The 19,424-nt window shown below is 44.5% G+C and overlaps 4 protein-coding genes across 4 annotated transcripts in view; 2 read left to right on the top strand and 2 right to left on the bottom strand.

Moving 5' to 3' along the window:
* Positions 1-19,424, bottom strand: part of LOC126557698 (organic cation transporter protein) — a 262,735-nt gene that overhangs the window by 43,438 nt on the left and 199,873 nt on the right. The gene's annotated exons all lie outside the window — the stretch shown is intronic.
* LOC126558614 (RRP15-like protein) lies at positions 1,722-2,812 on the top strand. The gene is made up of 2 exons (XM_050214659.1): positions 1,722-1,845; positions 1,911-2,812. Exons 1-2 carry the CDS (start codon positions 1,818-1,820, stop codon positions 2,810-2,812), a joined length of 930 nt encoding a protein of 309 aa, XP_050070616.1. The 5' UTR covers positions 1,722-1,817.
* Positions 2,852-4,310, bottom strand: LOC126558093 (RAB6A-GEF complex partner protein 2). The gene is made up of 3 exons (XM_050214040.1): positions 4,167-4,310; positions 3,866-4,089; positions 2,852-3,790 (listed from the first exon to the last, which is right to left on the bottom strand). Exons 1-3 carry the CDS (start codon positions 4,292-4,294, stop codon positions 2,859-2,861), a joined length of 1,284 nt encoding a protein of 427 aa, XP_050069997.1. The 5' UTR covers positions 4,295-4,310; the 3' UTR covers positions 2,852-2,858.
* Positions 12,494-18,814, top strand: LOC126559710 (ribosome-binding protein 1). The gene is made up of 8 exons (XM_050215882.1): positions 12,494-12,991; positions 13,075-13,248; positions 13,331-14,200; positions 14,357-14,432; positions 14,539-14,924; positions 17,709-17,837; positions 18,048-18,611; positions 18,692-18,814. The coding sequence occupies exons 1-8, from the start codon at positions 12,524-12,526 to the stop codon at positions 18,812-18,814; spliced, it is 2,790 nt and encodes a 929-aa protein (XP_050071839.1). The 5' UTR covers positions 12,494-12,523.

Here is a 19,424-nt window from a genome sequence, read left to right on the forward strand (position 1 = left end):
GGTACCCGCGTGTTAGTACCACCGCTGCTGATAGGGTTATATCCTAGCTGGGCTTCCTTGCCGCACTGGGAAGAAGTACCTTTGTACAGCTGTTACAATCGTGATCAGCAGCTGTGTGCGCTGCCTTTTTGTAAGTCTTTACCTGGCTGTATTTTTTTTTTTCGCTACCGGATGCGGTCGATGACCTACTTCCTCGGGAGGGCGGGTTGTTTTCTTCGTGCAGTGGGACAACACGGACCGATTAGAATCGTAGCAGACACAGATTATAAGCTATTTTACTAGCGCACTTTGAAGCATTTGTGTACGCACACACTCACACAAAATCACAAACACTAAACTCTGGGCATGGGTTGCTTGTGCTTCACTATCGACGTGGATTGCAAATCACGTTTATTTAATCAAAATCAAAGTAATCACATCAAACAACTGACCGAGCGGAGATAAGTCCACACGGATCAATTCAAACGGGAAGCTGCGGTAGGTTTGCTGCAATGATTTATGTCATCAATCTCGCTTTTTCAGCTACACGATGTTAAACTCTACAAGACGTTGATGACATTTTCACTGCACGGCACTTGGCACACGATACAAAGCTTGTTAAAACCCGCGCACCCGTTATTCTACCACCCAAAAACTGTGGAAGATATATCGGGACTGTGTCGGAACATCGGGGAATCGAAGTTCCCGGGATCTGGGAGATTTGCTTCCGACAGTCGTTCTACTACCAAAGCACACTGAAGACGGCAAGGACGACAGGGCCAGTTCTGGCGATGATAATGCGCCAACGCAAAGAGCAACAATGATGATGATGATGATGCGCTATTTGCGACGGGATGCACACCGACGACACAAACACTTCGCGGCGGTGTTCCTGTTGCGCGGGACACTGCTTACTGAATGTATCAGCCTGTTTCTCACCCATCCGCATGGGCAACCGCCCAACATGAGCAGCAAAGGCTAAAATCACGGTTCTGTGTGACATACACTTAAGTGCTCTAAGCCACCACAATGACTAGCGGGAGATGTAAGTGTCGCTTCCGTTCGGGACGAGGTCTGTAGCGATTGATAGCGATTTACAGCCGGATAAAGGTAGTTGTGTGAACGACACAGGACAAGAACAAGAGCACACAAAAAGTTGTCTCGTGAAAAATGATGCACGCACCCCAAAAAAAAAAACCCCAGGCAGACGGAAGGTCATTCCGTTGTGGTGCACATTGACAAACTGGACTGGAAAATTTCAAAAAATGCAAAGAAGCGTTTGACAGATCGTTCCCTTACAAAAATTGATTATGGTGAATTTTTTTTGTTTTAAAAGTAGAACGAAAATGAGTTAAGCTTTTTTTATGATAAAAAAGCTACATTATTATTCCGCTTCTCCGTCCAATTGGAAACAAACACCAGCAGAAGAATGGTCGTTTTTTGGCTCGTGTGAGGCTCAATACAATAATTGCTGAGAGCTTCAGAGTGTGATGACTTTGCCTTATGTTGTCTTAAAATGCTAAAAAAATCTTATCCTTCGCATCTTGGGTATTGGGTGTGGGTATGCCAGGACCTTAAAAAATATTTCAAAAACACTCCAAAAAACCGTCGAATTTATGATGCTGGGGTAAAATAATAACAAACCCCCAACTGTCAAACCAACAAGCATGGCGCATTATTACCTCCGGGGACGTGAAATACACTTTGTTGGGGTATTTGAGCTGCTGTCATCGAAGGCAGGGAGAGTGAAATACGCTTTATTTTGGTTGTCGCATGCCGCACGTGCTTGCACTATACGCTGTTCGTTTGTTAGTTTAGCTTTAAAAATCGTACACAAAATGATGAAACCAGCGTTAAAAAAGAAATGTACGATGTTTAATGCGTGCTTAACGGTGATACAAACATAATTGACGTCCCCTTTCTCCTTACAGTGCATTCACTTCCTGCTCCAGAAAGTGATAGCGACTCACTGGAAGACGACGATGTCAGTGGTGATGATGGTGAAGAGTTTCTTTCCGATGAGGAATATCCCATGTCGGAAGACGAACTGGATGACACTGATGGCGAAGGTGATGACGGTGTACCAGGCGATGGAGCATACCAATCGGGTGAAACCACCAAATGGGCAAAAGCAATGGCAAAGTTCCTGCGCAAAGCTCCCGATGCAAACATTCTCTCGAAAGTGACCACAGACGAGCAGAAGGAACGCCAAAAGAAACAGACCAAGGAGTACGAATTCGATGTGGTCAGTGCTGAGGGAACAGTTGAAAAGGAAGCTGATGCAACGAAGAGCGATACGGAAGAAAAACCGACCAATTTAAAGCTTGCCCAAGAGCTACTGCGACAGCGGGCGGCACTGAAAAAGCTGCGACAGAAAGACATTCTTGGGTTGCGGGTACGCCCGTCCATACATGATCATGAGCGGGAAAGAACGTTGCGCAAAGTGGCCACCAAGGGTACGGTGCAACTATTCAACGCTGTTCGTCAGCAGCAGAAGGAAGTGAATCGAAGGTTGGAAGAAGCCGGCAAGCTGGAATACAAGCGTGATAAGGTGCTCAAGAGCCTTAATAGGAAGGAGTTTTTGGATGTGCTTATGAGTGGGCCACGAGCTAAATCGGAACTGGTGGATAATTTGGTGAAAAAGGAGGAGGACGAGGATGAAGACGGCATCAAATCGGAAGTAGATTCGGAAGATGAGCCCAAGTCGACGTGGGGTGCACTGCGAGCCGATTTCCTCACGGGGAAGAAATCGGGCTGGGATAAGGAGGAGGAAGAGGGTGATAAGATTCCGGACAATCTGGATGAAGATATGGAATCAGGTTCGGATATGTAGTGAAATAAAAAAAAGGGTTCTGTCCAATAGGTTTATTTTGGCCGCTTTATTTTATATTTAGCTTATATTCTCCACAGGGCTGCGGTATTTGTAACGGTGCCGTCGGGTAGATCGTAATTGGCAAACTCCAAATCATGGTCTCGATCGCAATGTCGGTCGGTGCAACCCATTCCAGCTCCTCTTCATTTTCGTTGCTTCGATCAAGCAACATTTCGCTGCTCAATTCCTGATTCGTGCTCGTCACGAACTGAAAGTGCAATCGCCAACTGACCTCCACCAGTTCCGTACGGAAGGTGGGCGTTACGTGTAGCGGAATGGGTAGGATCACTTGCGTTTGCAACATCCCCAGACAAACTTCGTGATGTTTGCTGTAGTTCGTTACGCGTGAGATATTCTTGTGACGTTCTGCCGGTTCATTTGCCGCTTCCGTGGAGTTATCAGTCGCAGCAGCAGCATCCGATACGGCCAACTCATTCTTTACACCCGTGGACGTGATTGGGGTGGTGTTCAGTTCAGTTTCTTCACACTGCAACGTCACCGACAGCTGGACACATTTGATCGTTCCACAACTAAAATCGATCGTAGCCACAATATCCTCGCCAAGCTTGTACGCCGCCTTGAACAGGCAGAAACGACCCACCTTGCCCCATTTGTTGTTGATCATGAAGAAGTTGGGCCGGCGGCGAGCAGTCACACCCCGTAAGTAGTGTAACGCGTACTCGATGCGTGACGGTGGCCGTTTCTTCTCCAGAAACGGATTGTTCGGTGCTAGATCTTCGTTCGATTCGTCGTTCAGTGTGATCGCTTCGTCAAGATCGCTCTGGGGCAGCGGAAGCGGAAGCACACGAATGGGAATGTTAAGAGCCTGCACGGTCGAACCTAGCCGCTGTGTGGCCACTGTTATTTTGTAATAATACTTCACGCGAATCCCACGGTACGTGGGTGGCGTGTTAAGTGGAACCGTTTCACGATAAAGAACTGTCGGACGAGAAAAGATGGTTGGTTGTTACTTCTTATTCAAAAAAATAAAACCAACTACACAATTGTACGCACACTGCTTTGCCTCGCCGGGGGAAAGCCGTAGGTCGCAGAACAGAATTTTCGGTTCGGTTGAGTGTAGCACCTCACCCTTGAGTTGATTGCTCGCGTTCAGCGAAGTGCTGCCGCCAACGTTCCGATTCGACACGGCATCGTTGGTCGATGATTTCTCATTGAAAGAAGCATTGCAGTAGCAGTGCAGTTGTACCGTGGCCCAGGCTAGATTTTCCAAAATATCGCTTGAAAGCAAAATATAACCGGGAAAGCTTCTCAATCACATTCTTCTACGGGAAGGTGTCGTCCGTTTCCCCCTTACCTATTGCTCTGGGAAATTTTATGCTCTGGAAGTGATGGATGAATGAAATCGATTAAACACTCAACGACTTCCCCACACATGAACACCGCGCTTTGATCGCGTAGTAATTTTGCGTTAATTTCGATCATGATTATTTGTGTAATAATTCGGTTATCTTGGCTTCTGCTGCTGCTACTGCTACGTGTAAATATTACAAACCAAAACAAACACCAATCAGCTGTGCAGGGTTGTAGCAATCTTGTTTAGCGTGAGGGGGGTGATTTTTCTTTCAAATAAGCTAAAAATTTTTTTTTATTTATCATATATCATATCATATATCAATGCATGATAACCTTGATTTGGTGATTGACATTTAACTTTTGCGTAGCCCCTCGGTAGGCGAAGCGAAAACTAAAAAAAAAATCAGCTTGATTTTTTGGGGAAAGCGCAAAATTAGCATTGAAAACGTTATAGTTCCGCGAGTTACAAGCTTGCCACAAATATTTTTGATAACATTTTAATTTGAAAACGAAACTAATGAGAAACGAGGAAAATTTCCCCAGTTTAATTAACACAACACCGTTAAAAATAGCTGTCAATTCTTTCTCGTAGTTGACAAATTTTGTGAAAAGTTTTGTGATTTTCTTTTTATTTCTTTTGGAACAATTGTATAAGGTTGTATAATTTAAAACAGAAATAAAGTTTTATATTGTTTTCAATAAAAAATATATTTTTAAAAATTGTGAAATATATTTAACGCTTGTATTTTCATTATTATGCTTGTTTGGCTAACCTGCTGAAAATAGGTACAGTTTCCCTGTAGCATGCTCCGGAACAAAAATTCATTTATTATTAAGGAATATAAAAAAATTATATTATTTTATTAAAATTTCACTACAAAATTGTACAAATCTCGAATGCTCAGAAAATATTTAATTCCGCAGTTGTCAGAGGACAATTGCAACATGGTTGACAGATAAGCCCTTAGTCCAACCTGGATTTTCAACATGTTCATTGACCTATTCATTTCACAAACACATACGCCACACGAACGCTCTGGTGTTGCCATCTCATTTTCAACCTTTTCCAATGTATCGCTTTTGCTCGCTCACACATATCGTACACGAATCGGACCTACCGTAGTGTACGTGCTATCGGGTACAATTTTCTGCTCTCTGTCCATTTCACTCCATTCTGTTCCTACGTGTTCAATTTACAGAGAAATTTGTCACTCGCGCGATTCACATTCACGTCTCACGCCTGTCCGACATCGTTTCCCGTGTGGTGCCGTCCGTCGTCGTCATCGTCGTGGAATTGTGTGTCTTGTGTGCGTGCGTCGGAAAATTGGTATCGCCCCGTTTTACTCCATCCGGTCTTATCCCCGGAGTGGCTTTCACGGCTTGTCGTTAGCGTTTTTTTTGTTTCCGTTTGTTCCGTTTTGTGTCACACACGGTGTGCGTGCCCGCGGGTCCGGTTCGTGAGTAAGTGTGTGTGTGTGTGCGTGAATGTGTGTTCTTGCATCCGTTTTTCTTGTGTGACGTTGGCGTTGGGTCTCCCCCCGTGTCCCATCCCACCTTGACGGGCAGACAGGAAGGCAAAGGCAGGCAGGCAGCCAGGCGTTTCTCTGGACACAAGCGTCTAGCGAGCATACGTGGTGGACAAACGCCCAAAAGGATTTATCATCCGCAGCAGGGAACGCTGCCGGTTTGCAACGCATCCAAAGCTGTTTTTCACTGGTGACCGGAAGAGAGATATCTACTTGGCATTGGGCGCTGCTGAGTGATAGAAAGGTAGCTAGAAAAAAGGTATCCAATCTACCGTTATACCCAGCAAGCGTGCTTGTGTGTATGCGCGCGCGTGTGTGTGTGTGTGAGTATGTGCCTTTTGTGATTTTGTACGCGGGTGCATGCGTGCGCTTCAGTGCAAACAGATTACTAGATCGAAGGAGAAAAACACACGGAAGAACGAAGGCCGTAGACATATCCACCGGATCCAAGTTGCCTCGGGCCACAGGTCCATCCAGCCAAAGTGCCGCTAGTGTGGCCATCTGTGGCCAAAATTCTGTGGCCATCATTGCCCCGCATACGATGCGTTGTAACTCTTCCACATCTATCTATCCCATTCGAACACGGTGTCAGAGCACATTGTCATTCTCTGTCTGTACTGTGTCCGTCCAACCTTGCGGAACACTAAAATCAATGGCTCCCGGACTTGCCGAATAGTCTCCAATTCCTCAATAACCACAAGCGTGTTGTGTGCGTGCGTGTGTGTGTGTGTGCATGCTACGTGGACAGCGTTTTGCATTTATTCACAAGCCTTGTATGCGATGGTGGGAGGGGGAGGGGCAGTAGTGTTGTTGGGAGAGTCGGACGGGAAGAGGGAATCTTTTTACGAGGCAGTTTTCCCACCCCCACCCCCCGAGTGCAGTTGTGCATTTTTGTTTTATCAAGTTGTGTCGCTGGAAAGCTTATTTGCTTACATCTGCTAAAACTCCGAGCAAAAGGCCTGGGAATGTTGGATTTTTTCAACAAATTAATAGTACAAAAACCACTGTATGAGAAAACGACTTTGGGAGGGTGAATAGTTGATAGACTTTTGACAGTCAATGTGGCTTACAAACAGCATAGAATCGTTCATTAGAGCACACATACACGCATGCAAACAGTCAGTGAACCGCCGCCGCCCAGACTCAATTGAATTGGGAGGGAAACTCTTGGGTGAATGGATTAATGATGAATTTTCCTAGCTTTTCCCCGGCCGAAACTTACCGCTAAACCTGCTTCTGAGGCGACACCGACGCGCGGAGGGGTGAATTTCCTAGGCGCAAGCAGATGGAAAAAATAGACTTCCCATCCCATCCCTTCCCCGGTTTTATACAAGAGACAAGTGAGCGCTCGAGTTCTAGACGAGTATGGCGACCACGACGACCACGACGACGACTAGACCGGTCCGGGGACTATATTGGATGCGAGCGCACAACATATTACAATGTGCTGCTGCTTCGGTATGTTCTGTCCCATTATGTTGGTGCGTGAGTATTAGATGTATGAGACCTATATAACAGTGTCATCATCATCAACACCATAACCACCATTGGATCTAGTGGTACAAATGCTCGTAGTTGTTACCGTATTGCCCGGTCATCCATTTCGGTGGTAGTAATTCTCGTATTAAATGGATGGCGCAGACCGCGTACTTCCCTCTGGTTGTATACGATCACTTGTCCGCGACACTTGAATAAGCAAATTAGCAAACCACGTCTGGGTTGAAATCTGATCGTGTCTCAGGCAGAGTGGGATGCTGCTTACTAGCCTAACTTTGAATAGTAAAAGTGTGGGCCAAAAGAGAGAGAGAGCATTCTGTAATTCGCAAGCTCCTATGATGATGTTTTGTTTGACGATTTGAACATTACTCTTCGATAAGCCGGCAAAAGTGCGAGAACAAATCGAGCAAGCTCTGAAATTCGATAATTGAGATGTTTATTTTGATCTGTGGGTAATTTTTTAATTTTGAAGATTTTGCAGAAGGAACATGCGTAAGACCTTAAATTACATCAGAGATCCAGAGAGGCAATTGGACTCTCCTTAGAACGAAGGAGCGAGCAACATATTCTTCGATCAGCAATTCAGTACAGAACCCAAAAGGAGCGAACAAACTAGAAGTTCCACTCGAAAGAATCCATGTACCAGCGGGATGTGAGTAGAGATAGAATCGCGATAGAAGATGACCAAGGACCACCGTGACTTCAATGTGCACATTCAACGTTGAATGGCACCGACTTTTCAGCTTCTTCTAACACACCTCCGATGGTTCCCTCCCGATCGAGATTTTAGTTGCCAATTGGGCGAGATTGTGTTGGTGCTTTCTTTAATGCCCTGCGCGTTCCTAGCTCGGGTCGTGGCCGGTCGTCTCGCGTGTTGCTGCGCGACGTGGACCAATTCTTAAGCGGCGGTGTATAAGAGATAGTGAGAAAATGGTGTGTATGTGTGTATGGACTCATCATGAACGCGTGGTGGTTATGCTGCCAGCGAGCGAATAGTTCCGAGGTCCGACGCGAAAGAAAAATGTAAACGATCGACTAAAAGAGAACCGCAGACTAGCGCACCACCTACCATACAACCCTTCGAATTTTGTAATTGGTATGCTTTGTAGCCTGTAGTTAAAAAGACGCATTGAGTGCGACGGGGTTGGGCGTCTGCAGATTTAAAAAATCTTTAAACTTTCTGTTAAAAAGATATTTATGCTCATCTAGCCATCCTCCATCATCATACTTACTTTGGTAGCTTTGCTTTCTCATTTTTTGAGAAAAGAGCTCAAACTAACAACAGATGGGTTTCGCATTAAAGTTTGTCGTCGACTGTGCAACTAAATTTCTTCTTGGCTTAACGACCTTCAAGATCATGCCGGCCGTCTTGCTAGACTTGCTGATAATCACGTAGTTGGATGCGATTTAAACCTCAGTCCTTGCGTGTTAAAATCGTTGCTGCTGTCCCCTCACCACTGTTCTAACCTGTGGTAGCTACCACCACTGGGCTAACCTAAACTAACCTGTGGTAGTTAAAATAGTATCTCTTATATTTGCACAACGGCTTCCGCAATCTGGTATTTTTTTTTCTTACCACATTTCATGATCGCGCTTCATTGTGCATGATTTAGACGCATCGCAAGGCAAAAGTATCCAAGAAAAGCCGCTAATACACCTCTTATAAATTCAGCAAGAAGAACAGATATTTCACGTTCCTACAAGGTTGTCTGGCAATTGTTTTGTGCAGAGCAATGGGAAATGGGATCACCACTTGCGCATACATTCGTTCTGTCTTCGTTGCTGGTCGGATTGAGCTACCATAATGTAATGCATAGTCTTGTACGCGCAGGACCATAATTTCTTGATTATGACCCCGCTGTCGGCTGCATATGTCATCCACAGGCCGACGATCGATGCTCACACACACCGACACAGAGAGTATGTAATATATGTATAGTATGACGTACTCTGTAACTTACCACCGGATCATTCCGTGACGAGCGATCGTGTGTTCTGTGTGTAGGCCATGTCGCTTTTCGCCAAGGGTCAGAACGCTTTGTTCTTCCTGCATATGAAGGGTTGATCCTTTCCTTTGTGGAAGACGCCAGAAGACGATAATCAGTTACATATCCACCGCGTCTCCCACACGGTCCCAGAGTAGATCCCTTTCCCACCGATCCCCAGCGATCTATCACACAGATCGTCTCAATCTTAATGTACGAACGGCCCTCAAAAGCAAACGCGGAAACAACACACGCATACGTACGGTCGGTCGGCTTGGGCGGGGGTAAATTGTAACTGGTTCTGCTTCTTCCTTTCTTGATGTACTTGGTTGTATCTGTCCCAACGATCGTACTCTGCTGCATCTCCAAAGTCTGCTAGTTTCTTTCGATGGTCATGCGAGTGTTTCTTTCTCTTCAGTTTTCTCTCGTACCTACTCCCCACCAGGAACGCTGGGAGCCATTTATGTGAATTTGGCATTGATTAAAATCCATCTCCCTGCTGCGCGCACAGTACCACCACCGGGGATTTCCTTTCTATTCGTACCACCGGCAGCAGGCTTTGACATCGCCAATCGAGGATCTTTGTGACCTTCAGAGGGTTTCCCCGGAGTATCCACTCATACCGCCGTCCGTCATCGTATTATGCCTCAAATTGTGGTATGTGTTGGTGAGCAATGCGTCTTTTGTGGCAGCAGCTTTTTCTTTAATGCAGTGCAGGGGACAGCTCAGGCGAGAGCAACTATTCCGTATTGCCACGTATTTCGAATCGATGAGGAGTGTGGTGCCATGTTTGCATGGAGTTTTGCATGAAAAACTCCTGGCTGTGTTATTAAAATACCTTAAAGGGGTTCAGTATTGCTTCTAGCTTCTAGCACGTGGCACTTGCCATACGAATGATCTTCGCTTTGTACGATTGTCAATGCGCTTCGGAGGTGGGAGTTGTTTGCTATGATAGACTGTGATCATCCAAATTTAACATCGAAATATAAATTTTATAATAGCATAAAGCAACAACAAATAATTAACTTTTTTTTTCGCTCACTATTAAAACACATTTCCATTCCACTTTCCCGCTAGGTGCATGAACGGATTGTGTCTTAAATTAATCTTTGATGCCGATAGGACGAGAAAAAGAAACGGAAATGGAAAACAACGGATAAAAGTTGGTGGTGCGTTGATGAGAAATTCGTCATATTGGTCACAGCATTAATTTGGTGGTTCCGCAACACACACACACACACACACACACACACACACACACACACACACACACACACACACACACACACACACACACAACTACAAAGTAAACCGATCGAATATGGGGTCCGGAAGGCGTTGATTGATTCGAGAAGTCGGGAAAGCTGTGTAACCAATGCTGTTAAAATTTCCCATTTGCTTAGTGTGAATGCAGCAAGAAACGACATTAGTAATACTCTTTTTCCAGCCTGTTAGCACAGATTGTGTAGTATGTGGGTATTATGCAATGCGGCAGAGAGCAGTGAGGCACACACAGCACACGCTATGCTGTTATCATGACGGGACGGCCGTGTCTTGTTGGGGTCGTCGTCTTAAATCCCCCAAAAGTCAATTGGCTCGATCAGGCTCAGAGCGGGCTCTGCTGCAAACAAGTCAACAAGCGTTGCTTTTATCTGTTATCGGTTGAACTGGCTACTGCTAAGGTCCAGCAGCAGGTCCACGGTCTCACATCGCCCCATTTCTTGGGTTAGAGCCACACGGCACTTGCTACAATGGTGCGTGATAGCTGGCTCATTCATAAAGCAATTGCTTGATAAAGAAGCCTCGTGTGCTTATGCTTTCTTCTCTGCCTTCCCTCCAAGACGCTTCGTAGGGCTCTGCCACGGCGGCGGCACACCTCCATTTTTCCAGCAATATGTTCGGTCGTTGTTTTCGACTCCGACTGTGCGATAAGAAATCACGTTGTTGCGTTTCGTTAGACCCGCCGGGTACTGCAAACGCCACACATTTGTACTTTTAGAGCTTACGCATCTGTTGGTGGTTTGTTTTCTTCGCTGTTGCCAGTGAGGAAAGTGAGAGTAAGTACCAACGTTAGCACATCTCGGTGAGGCATAAGGCGTTTTGTTGCGACAGATCCAACACCACATTTGGAACAATCGAAATTGTCGTCATCAACAGGTTCATGCCAAGGGAAGGTTAAATATCGTGCTGTACGAGATGATTGTAATGAACATTCCGGAATATTAAATAATAATGATTACATCAGTCATTCGGATCATCAGCGGAAGAAGCAATAAAGTCGTTGCCGCGGAAGTTGAGCTAAAATATTTAAAAAAAGATATAGGATGCTTAAAAGATCCACAATATACAGGCTTATACGCTGAAGAAACACTTGGTTCAACATTCTACAGTTTCGGTGAAATTTGCTTCATCGATAAACAGTAATGTTGATTTTCCATATACTGTGGGAACATGCAGACACTTCTCCTCTTGTTTGTCATCGATCTTTTTCATCGAATGTACACTACTTTGATCAGCAATTTGTTTGACGTTTATCGTTCTCTACATGAAGTGATGATTGCAAAGCTAAACTAAGCAATGGTGAAAATAAATCGCTTTATTATTTCACCCTCCAAGACAAATACAAAGGGGAATTTGTGTGTGTCGGTGCGTGCCAATCGAAAGGCGTGAAACTTATCAACGCGAAAGATCCGGCAGCCAAAGTACAACGATCACTTGAGCTTCGTTCTGAGCACACTGACAGAGTGCCATGGACTTAAATCATTAAGCATGGTTATTTGTGTTGTGGTGTTGTCCACAACCGTATACCAACGCCACGCCACGTCGGCAACTGTTTTGACACGTTGTCCACTTCGCAGGCAATCACCATTCCCCTGTTCCGATTTTATTAGGGCAATAAATGGAGAGAATAGACATGTACGAACGGATGGATGTGAAGTAGTGTTGCGACGGATTCTCCGATTGACGTGTCATATTGAATGGCGCTTCTAATCACTCCGTTAACCCGGCTGCTGCGACGTTTGAATGTTTGGACGAAATTTGTGGTGCTCCTCACCAGCTGATGGGTTTTTTTTTTCATTTTATTAATTTCTGCTGGTAGCCAAGCGGGAATACCGGGTGTTGTGTGCACCATGGACCCGTATCGCTAACAATTAACTAGCTAATATAATTTCTCTGTCCCTCATCAGCTCTAATCATTGGTCTGTTTTGGTTTCATTCGTATCTTTACAGCTTCAATATTGTGACTACAATTTTTTGAGTGAACACTCTTGCTGATCGAACCAGTTGAAAGGATAACACCACCGTTCACCACACAAAAATCTCTGCGTGCTGCAGCAAACCATGCAAAAATGGATCTGACTACATTGTCGTTCATCGTAATTGTGCTATTCTTTTCCTTGATGTCGATGCTGTTTATCAGCCGCTTCCTTCCGAAGGGTAAATCGTTCGAAGAGATGCTTAAGGAGAAGCGTGAAATGCGTGAAAAGATTCTTGGTCTAACGTCACCGACACCGCCAACAAAATCTAGCAAAGAGTCGGCAAACAAGCGTACCAAGAAGTCTCATTCCGGTGGTAATGCAAATCAAAATCAGAAAAATCGCGGTGCTAAGCAACAACAGCAGCAGCAGCAGCAGCACCAGCGAGTCGAAGTGGTAGAGCCGGAAAGTGATGGCCATTCGTCCGAGAGTCCGCTCGAGGAGGAAATCAATCCATTGACGTATGGTTCGAAAAAGCGTACCGGACAGGCTACCAATCTGACTGTGGAATATGCTGAAACTGAAGCATTTCCTTTGAGCGAAAATGCTGTTGGAAATAAGGTAGGGAAACACATTTACCCTTTATAATCAATTTGTGGATTCCATTTAACTCTTTGCGTCTGGTTTTGCATTTTCCCTATCAGAAAAAAGATAACAAGCAGCAGCAGGGTGGTAAGAAAAATAAGCAGAAATCAGCCGGAGGTATTCTGGTGAACAAATCGGAACCAGTTCTGGTGAAGCCAGTTGAAACCGTACCGGAAATGAACCATTTTGCTGAAATTCATCCGAAAGACGCACTGGAAATTGCACGCCAACAGGTAAAATGGAGATTGCGAAAAAATGTCATCAATGCTCATCAATATTTTCGTGATTCATCTTTTCTTTTTAATTACTACGTAGAAACATGAGGAAGATACCAAGACTGGCAAGAATCAGGCACCAAAAGAGCAGCGCCAGCAAAATAAAAACAAAAAAGATCATCAATCCAAGTTGTCCCCTAAGAACAATATCCCAGCTAATACTGCTGAACAGCAGCAGCACCAGCAGCAACAGCAACATCATTCCGCCGCACCACACGTTGCTGCTGAACTGAAAAAGCAGACTAACGACAAATCGAACGCCGCCGCCTCGGCCCAGAAGGACAAATCGAACAAGAGGAAGAAAAATGAGCTAATCACCCAAGAGCTGGCCGTTGAGATGGCGGATGCGGCCAACGTTCACTCGCTGGTTAACATCCTCAATAAGGCGGATCTGCCAAGAAATGATATACAAATTCTGATCGACTTTCTGCTAAACAAACAGCAGGACACGCTGGCCAAGGATCCATCCGAGTGGAACGATCCGTCCGATCCGTTGCAAAAGCTCAAGAAGCAGCTGCAGGAAAAGGAAACCGCACTGCTCGAGGAGCAAAAGGCTGCCGCCGGGCTGCACGCCAAGCTAAAGGAGCTGCGCCAGGAGCTCAATGGTGAAAAAATGCAAGCCGGTGCCGTGCTGAAGGGATACGTGGAGGAGCTGAACAACAAGAAGCAGGAGGTACACCATCTGACACAGGAGCTGGGCTCGATCAAGGACAAGCTGGCCAACGACAAGCAGGCAATGTCGATACAGTTTCAGCAGCTACAGGCGAAGTACATACAGCTGTCGAAGGAGCACGCCTCGATGCAAGATCATGGCGCAACGATTGGTCAGCTGAACAACGATCTGCAGCTACTGCAGCAGGAGCTGATGGCCAAGAATCAGCTGTTGAATGAAAAGCTACAGTCGGAAGAGGTTAGTTATTGTGAGAGTTCATTGTACTTGCTGGAGTGCTCGCACATGTTCGATCTTGTGGGCGCACGTGGACAAAATGTTAATCGATCGCTAGGTCGTGATAAGAAGTTGCTTAGAATGATTTTTTCGTTTCTTTTCTTATCTTTCGACGATCAGGAAATGATGAAGAAAAAGACTGAGTATGAAATTTTGTTACACAACAATGATGAGCTCATGAGACAGCGTGTACAGGGTGAGTGTATACGGGGCGAGATCAGCTGAATGATTGCGCCAGAAACAAGCACTAACCATTCGGCCACGTATGTTACTTTCCCCTCTTCCTTCCTTTAATTCTCTAGAACTAACTGCCTACGAGAACGATTTGCGTCAGCTGCGGCTGGAGCTGAGCCAGAAAGATGAACTGACCCAGACCTGCCAACAGCAGAGCTACGAAATCGAGCAGCTAAAGGCTGAACTGCAGGCAAAACAAAAGCAGGCAGTGGCGGCTGCTTCGGCTGCGGCAGCCGCGGCCCACGCCACCAGTCAGGCGGATGAAAGTAATCGCGTAGAGATGCGCAACCTCCAGAATGCCTTAGACTCGACGAAAGCGAAACTCGAGGTGTACCGGAACGAGCTGGTCGAGTGCAAGAGCCTGATGACGGAATACAAACAGCAGACGAACGAGCTGCAGGCGAAGGAGGAACAGTTGCAGAAGCAGCTCGAGGAGCAACGACAAAAGAATGATGTAAGTGGCAGAATTTAAGGTTTTTTAACTTTTTTGCTGTGTGATGTGCTATGGTTGTAAGCTATTTGTTGTGTTTTGGTAATATTGTGATTGTTGGAGGGATTTCTTACTGCAGAGAAAGATTTGATTGTATGCATTAAAAAAACATTATTGAAATTTCCTGTACCAAGCAGGGGGGGGGGGGGGGGGGGGTCTTATCATCCGCAATCATCACGATACGAAAGATTGTTTTGGGACGTTTCGTTTTTAATGCTTACGTTAATCGATTTTGGATACACGCTATATTGTGTTTAAATAGACAAATGCTTTCTAAATTATTTTTCATGATCTAGCGTTGGAAAGTTTTTTATCTCTGAAAAACAGGTCTAGAATTCATAACATAAGAATATTAATTGGTTTGTGGTTGTGTGTGTGTGTGTGGTTTGTGTGATTGTCTATTAACCTTTATCAAGTATCGGACAAAACAAGGGCAACTCTTAAGACCAGTGAGAAAAATAGTCATAACTTTTAGCTGAAAAAAATCGGTTATTCGTCACAACATTGTTAAGCCTCATCACATCAAGAAGTGTTTCAGATGTTTTACATTACTTAGAAAAGTAATACTAAATCGTATGCTACGTGGAATCGAAGGGCAATGTAATTTTAAGTGATGATATATGCCGGGTAAATATTTTCCAAAGTGTAACACTAAATGGTGAGCTGTAACATACGTTTAAATCTTGTTTGTTATTGTAGAGCGGCCTGGCTTTATGGATAAATTTAAAATGTAATGAGTGGTACAATGAAAAACTGTTGAATCAATCGCTTGCGACAATGTTCGACATCCCTCGGGTGATCCTAGGGTCTGTGTAATATAGAGGTCGATGCAAATGTAATGGTCAGCTTTTTGTAACCCTATATTTCATGTTTAGGTCAGAAACTGTTTGCCAAACAAACAAACGACTGCAAGGATAATCGTAATTGCACAAACAGCGATAGTTGTTCCAAGATCCCGATACTAACGGCATCAACAACTCGAACAACAGTGCTAATGATGAGAATTTCGTTCCGAACCTATTAAGTTCGTACCGTTCATTCTATGGAACGATCGAACCTAGGTTCAAATATTTCTTTTCCCTGTAGAAAGCTTCATTATATTAGAAGAAAAGCAACGCACAATGTGTAGCGTTGTGGGACAGTAGGACAGCGTTTCTTATACTTATTTTTATTTTAAATACGTTGAAGATAATATGTTTTCGCATCCATAAAACGGTTATTGCTAGGGAAACGATTCTCCTTAATCCATGGTATTGTTCTATAGACTGACATTCCTCTCTATCCTATATAGACTGGGTGGTCCGGTGGTCTTCACATGACGTTGATGACATAGCGGATCGTTAAGCCAAGAAGAGGAAAAGAAAGAATGTTCGAAATCCATCCGAATTATTGGAAGAAGCCAAATAGATTCGAGATCCATATAAAACATTACTTAACCAAATGATAAATTATATTGATTATTCATTAGCTGCACTTGTTTTGTTTCTAACAGGTGGGTAGATAAGTCTTAGTCCTAATCACGATACATTTTTTTGGCCAACGTTAAATTTGTTTACTCAATTTAATTACCTTCGACTGCGAAGCGTGCTCATACCAATCTACTTCATTTTTAAAGCCATTTTTAAAAATAGTTTGTCATTAGCCTCAAAATAGGTCTCTGTTTAAGCGACTACCTCACCATTGGACCTCCATTTCTTTCCCATTTTGCATTCTTTTCTGGTCGGCGAACAGGAAATAGTTTGTTTCCTGTTGTTACGTCCATGATCACGTATCGACACAAAAAATCGATTTTATTGTAGTTTGAAAGCTTCAACCACACACAACCCGTTGCTGTTTCTGATTGATGGAGAGCTCACGCGGCACTCAAATGTTCAAATGTTTGGGAAACATATGAAGCAAAAGTTCGTTAGATATCGACAGAGCTTCTGCTGCCTCCATCAATGTTGCTGCTTTTTGCACAGTGTCACTACGATCACTTTTAAACTAACAAAAGCTAAGCTTAATGTGCGTTCAGAAGTTGCACCTCTCAAAACACTGCAACTCATTATCTAATAAACTGACACCTATCAAATTCATACATGTGTGTTTTAGATGTAAGTGAAAACTGACAAAAATTGTGTTTCATTTTTTTGTGCCACGATACATCAGGACTGCAACTTATCTACTCACCTGTTATAAAAAAAAATGTTGTTAGTTGATGAAATTCCATATAAAACATTCTATCGCTTGATGTTCTCTTTTGTATGTGGTAGATTTTAAACATTACGAAAACTTATTTAATTGAAACTGTATCAAACATTCAATCGGTCACGCTCTTCTTCCCTTTCTGTATTATTTTAAATGCACTCATGTAAAAAGCAATTGTTGCACACTAAAGTATGGGCAATATGTTTGTATAGTTAAATGATCTTTAATGTGAAATTCTAGCAAACGATATATTTTCCCATAAGCGCATTTTCGTTTACGTTATTGTGTTTGTTTCTTCTTTTCTTTCGTTCTTTCCCTACTACCACCGTTAACGTCGTCGGTTGTACTTGACTGTTTTGTCTCTTTGACAATAATCACAATTACAACGGCAAAACCTCTAACGATCAACAACAACCATCTACCCATAATTGTGCATTTGCTTGGGATGATCCTCTCTCCCTGCACCATTCTTAACTGCTGCTGCTGTTGCACTACAAATTTCTACGTCCATTGTTTGTTGTCTCACACTGGCTGTTGAACCCATGCCACTCATGCACGTAGAATTTACGAACTAAAAACTGGAAGTTGGTGGAGGCATTGCAAGATGCCGAACGCCGACGAGGACAGACGACGACAGCGGCGGCAGCAGCCGGAGGGGAAGCGGCGGGGACAACAAATTCCGAGAAAGTTGTAAGTTGTAAGAGCAGTTCCAATCAAAATGGCCCTTCATTCTCCTGATATGGATGGTGGAATCCCGATGGAAAGTCGTGTGTGTGTGTTGCTAAACATTGCACAAATTTAAATCAAGAACTCTACATAACACAGAACCCGAACAACCTACTAATGCAAGTAACGCTTTCTTTTTATTTTGTTTTGATTCCATGTGCGCCGCGTGGATAGGAACAGCAACAAAAGCTGAACAGCAGTAGCGCCGAGAAGGTAGTGGACGTCGGCAAGGTGGTGCTGGAGGAGCAGAACCGAATGAAGGACCTGCTGGTGAAGCTGCTGCAGCCGACCGGTGTTGTGTCGGCGCTGCCCGTCGATGCGACCGACTTCCAGAGCTGGCTCGAGGCGACGGTCGGCTGCATTAAGGAGCAGTACGAGCACCTGCAGCGAACGGCTCACCCCACCAATAATAGCATCCCCACAAACAGCAGTAGTACGAACAGCCACCCAGAGCAAAGCTCTGGCACTGCCAACAGCAACAACAACAACAACAGTGACAGCAGTAGGCTTAACAGTAGCAGCAATATAATCGCTAATAATAATCTTAATACCACTAACAACGTTAATAGTAGTTTACACGAAAATAGCAACGACGGTGGTGATGCCGTCGTGATTACGAACAAGAATGGTGCGAGCGGCGACAGCGGATCGATCGAGGACGATCAGCAATCGTTAGCACTGCGATGCGAGCAGCTGCAGCAAACCGTAGATCAGTATAAGTTCATCATAGCCGATACGGTAGGTCACAGCCTCTTTTTGGCAACGACGAGGATTATCTCATTATCATTATGGCTTTTTTTTTTTGTTCGACTCGACAGGAAAACATGCTGAAAAACCTCGAAGCGAAGGTGATCGAGCAGGACATCCACTGGCGTACGGTTGTGCAAGCGAAGGATAAGGAACTCACCCTGCTCAAATCTGCCGGTGCCGTTGGACAGTAGTAAAGTTGCGCATGCTCCAGAACATAGTATGGCCGGTTTAGTTGAGGACGCGCTGCGAACATTTCGCGAATTCTTTTCGGAGGGGGGGGGGGGTATTGTCGTTCCAGGAACGTTCACACAGACACACACACTCACAAAGACACACACATGTACACGCGGGATTTTCGGGAGAAAACTGAAGTCCTCTGTCGTCAGCCAGTTAGCAATTGCAGCAATGCAAAGCCCACAAAGAATCGATTCGCGAGGATCATGTAGTTTGGAAAATCCGACAAATCGGATAGTAAGACGGGGGTTGATGGAATCAAAATTCAATCTTTAGACAAAAATCAGTTTGAAAGGTTTTTTGATTGAGATCGTTGGTCATTGATGAGTCGAGTGTTTCGGATGGAAATATGGGATGCGATCATCGACAACGGATATACAAATACACAGCCACATACGCTCGCCCGCATACATGGGTCCTTTTGTTTTTTTTTTTGCTTGCTAATTTTAAAGCAAATACCAGTGTGTGTAAAATCAGGTAAAAAATTTATTAATTTAATAATCTTCCACGCATGCGCGTGTGGAAGCTCCTCTGCCGGAGGGCAGTACCGGTACCGTTTTATACATT

Source organism: Anopheles maculipalpis, chromosome 2RL, assembly GCF_943734695.1.
Source record: "Anopheles maculipalpis chromosome 2RL, idAnoMacuDA_375_x, whole genome shotgun sequence".
NCBI classification, from domain to species: Eukaryota; Metazoa; Arthropoda; class Insecta; order Diptera; family Culicidae; genus Anopheles; species Anopheles maculipalpis.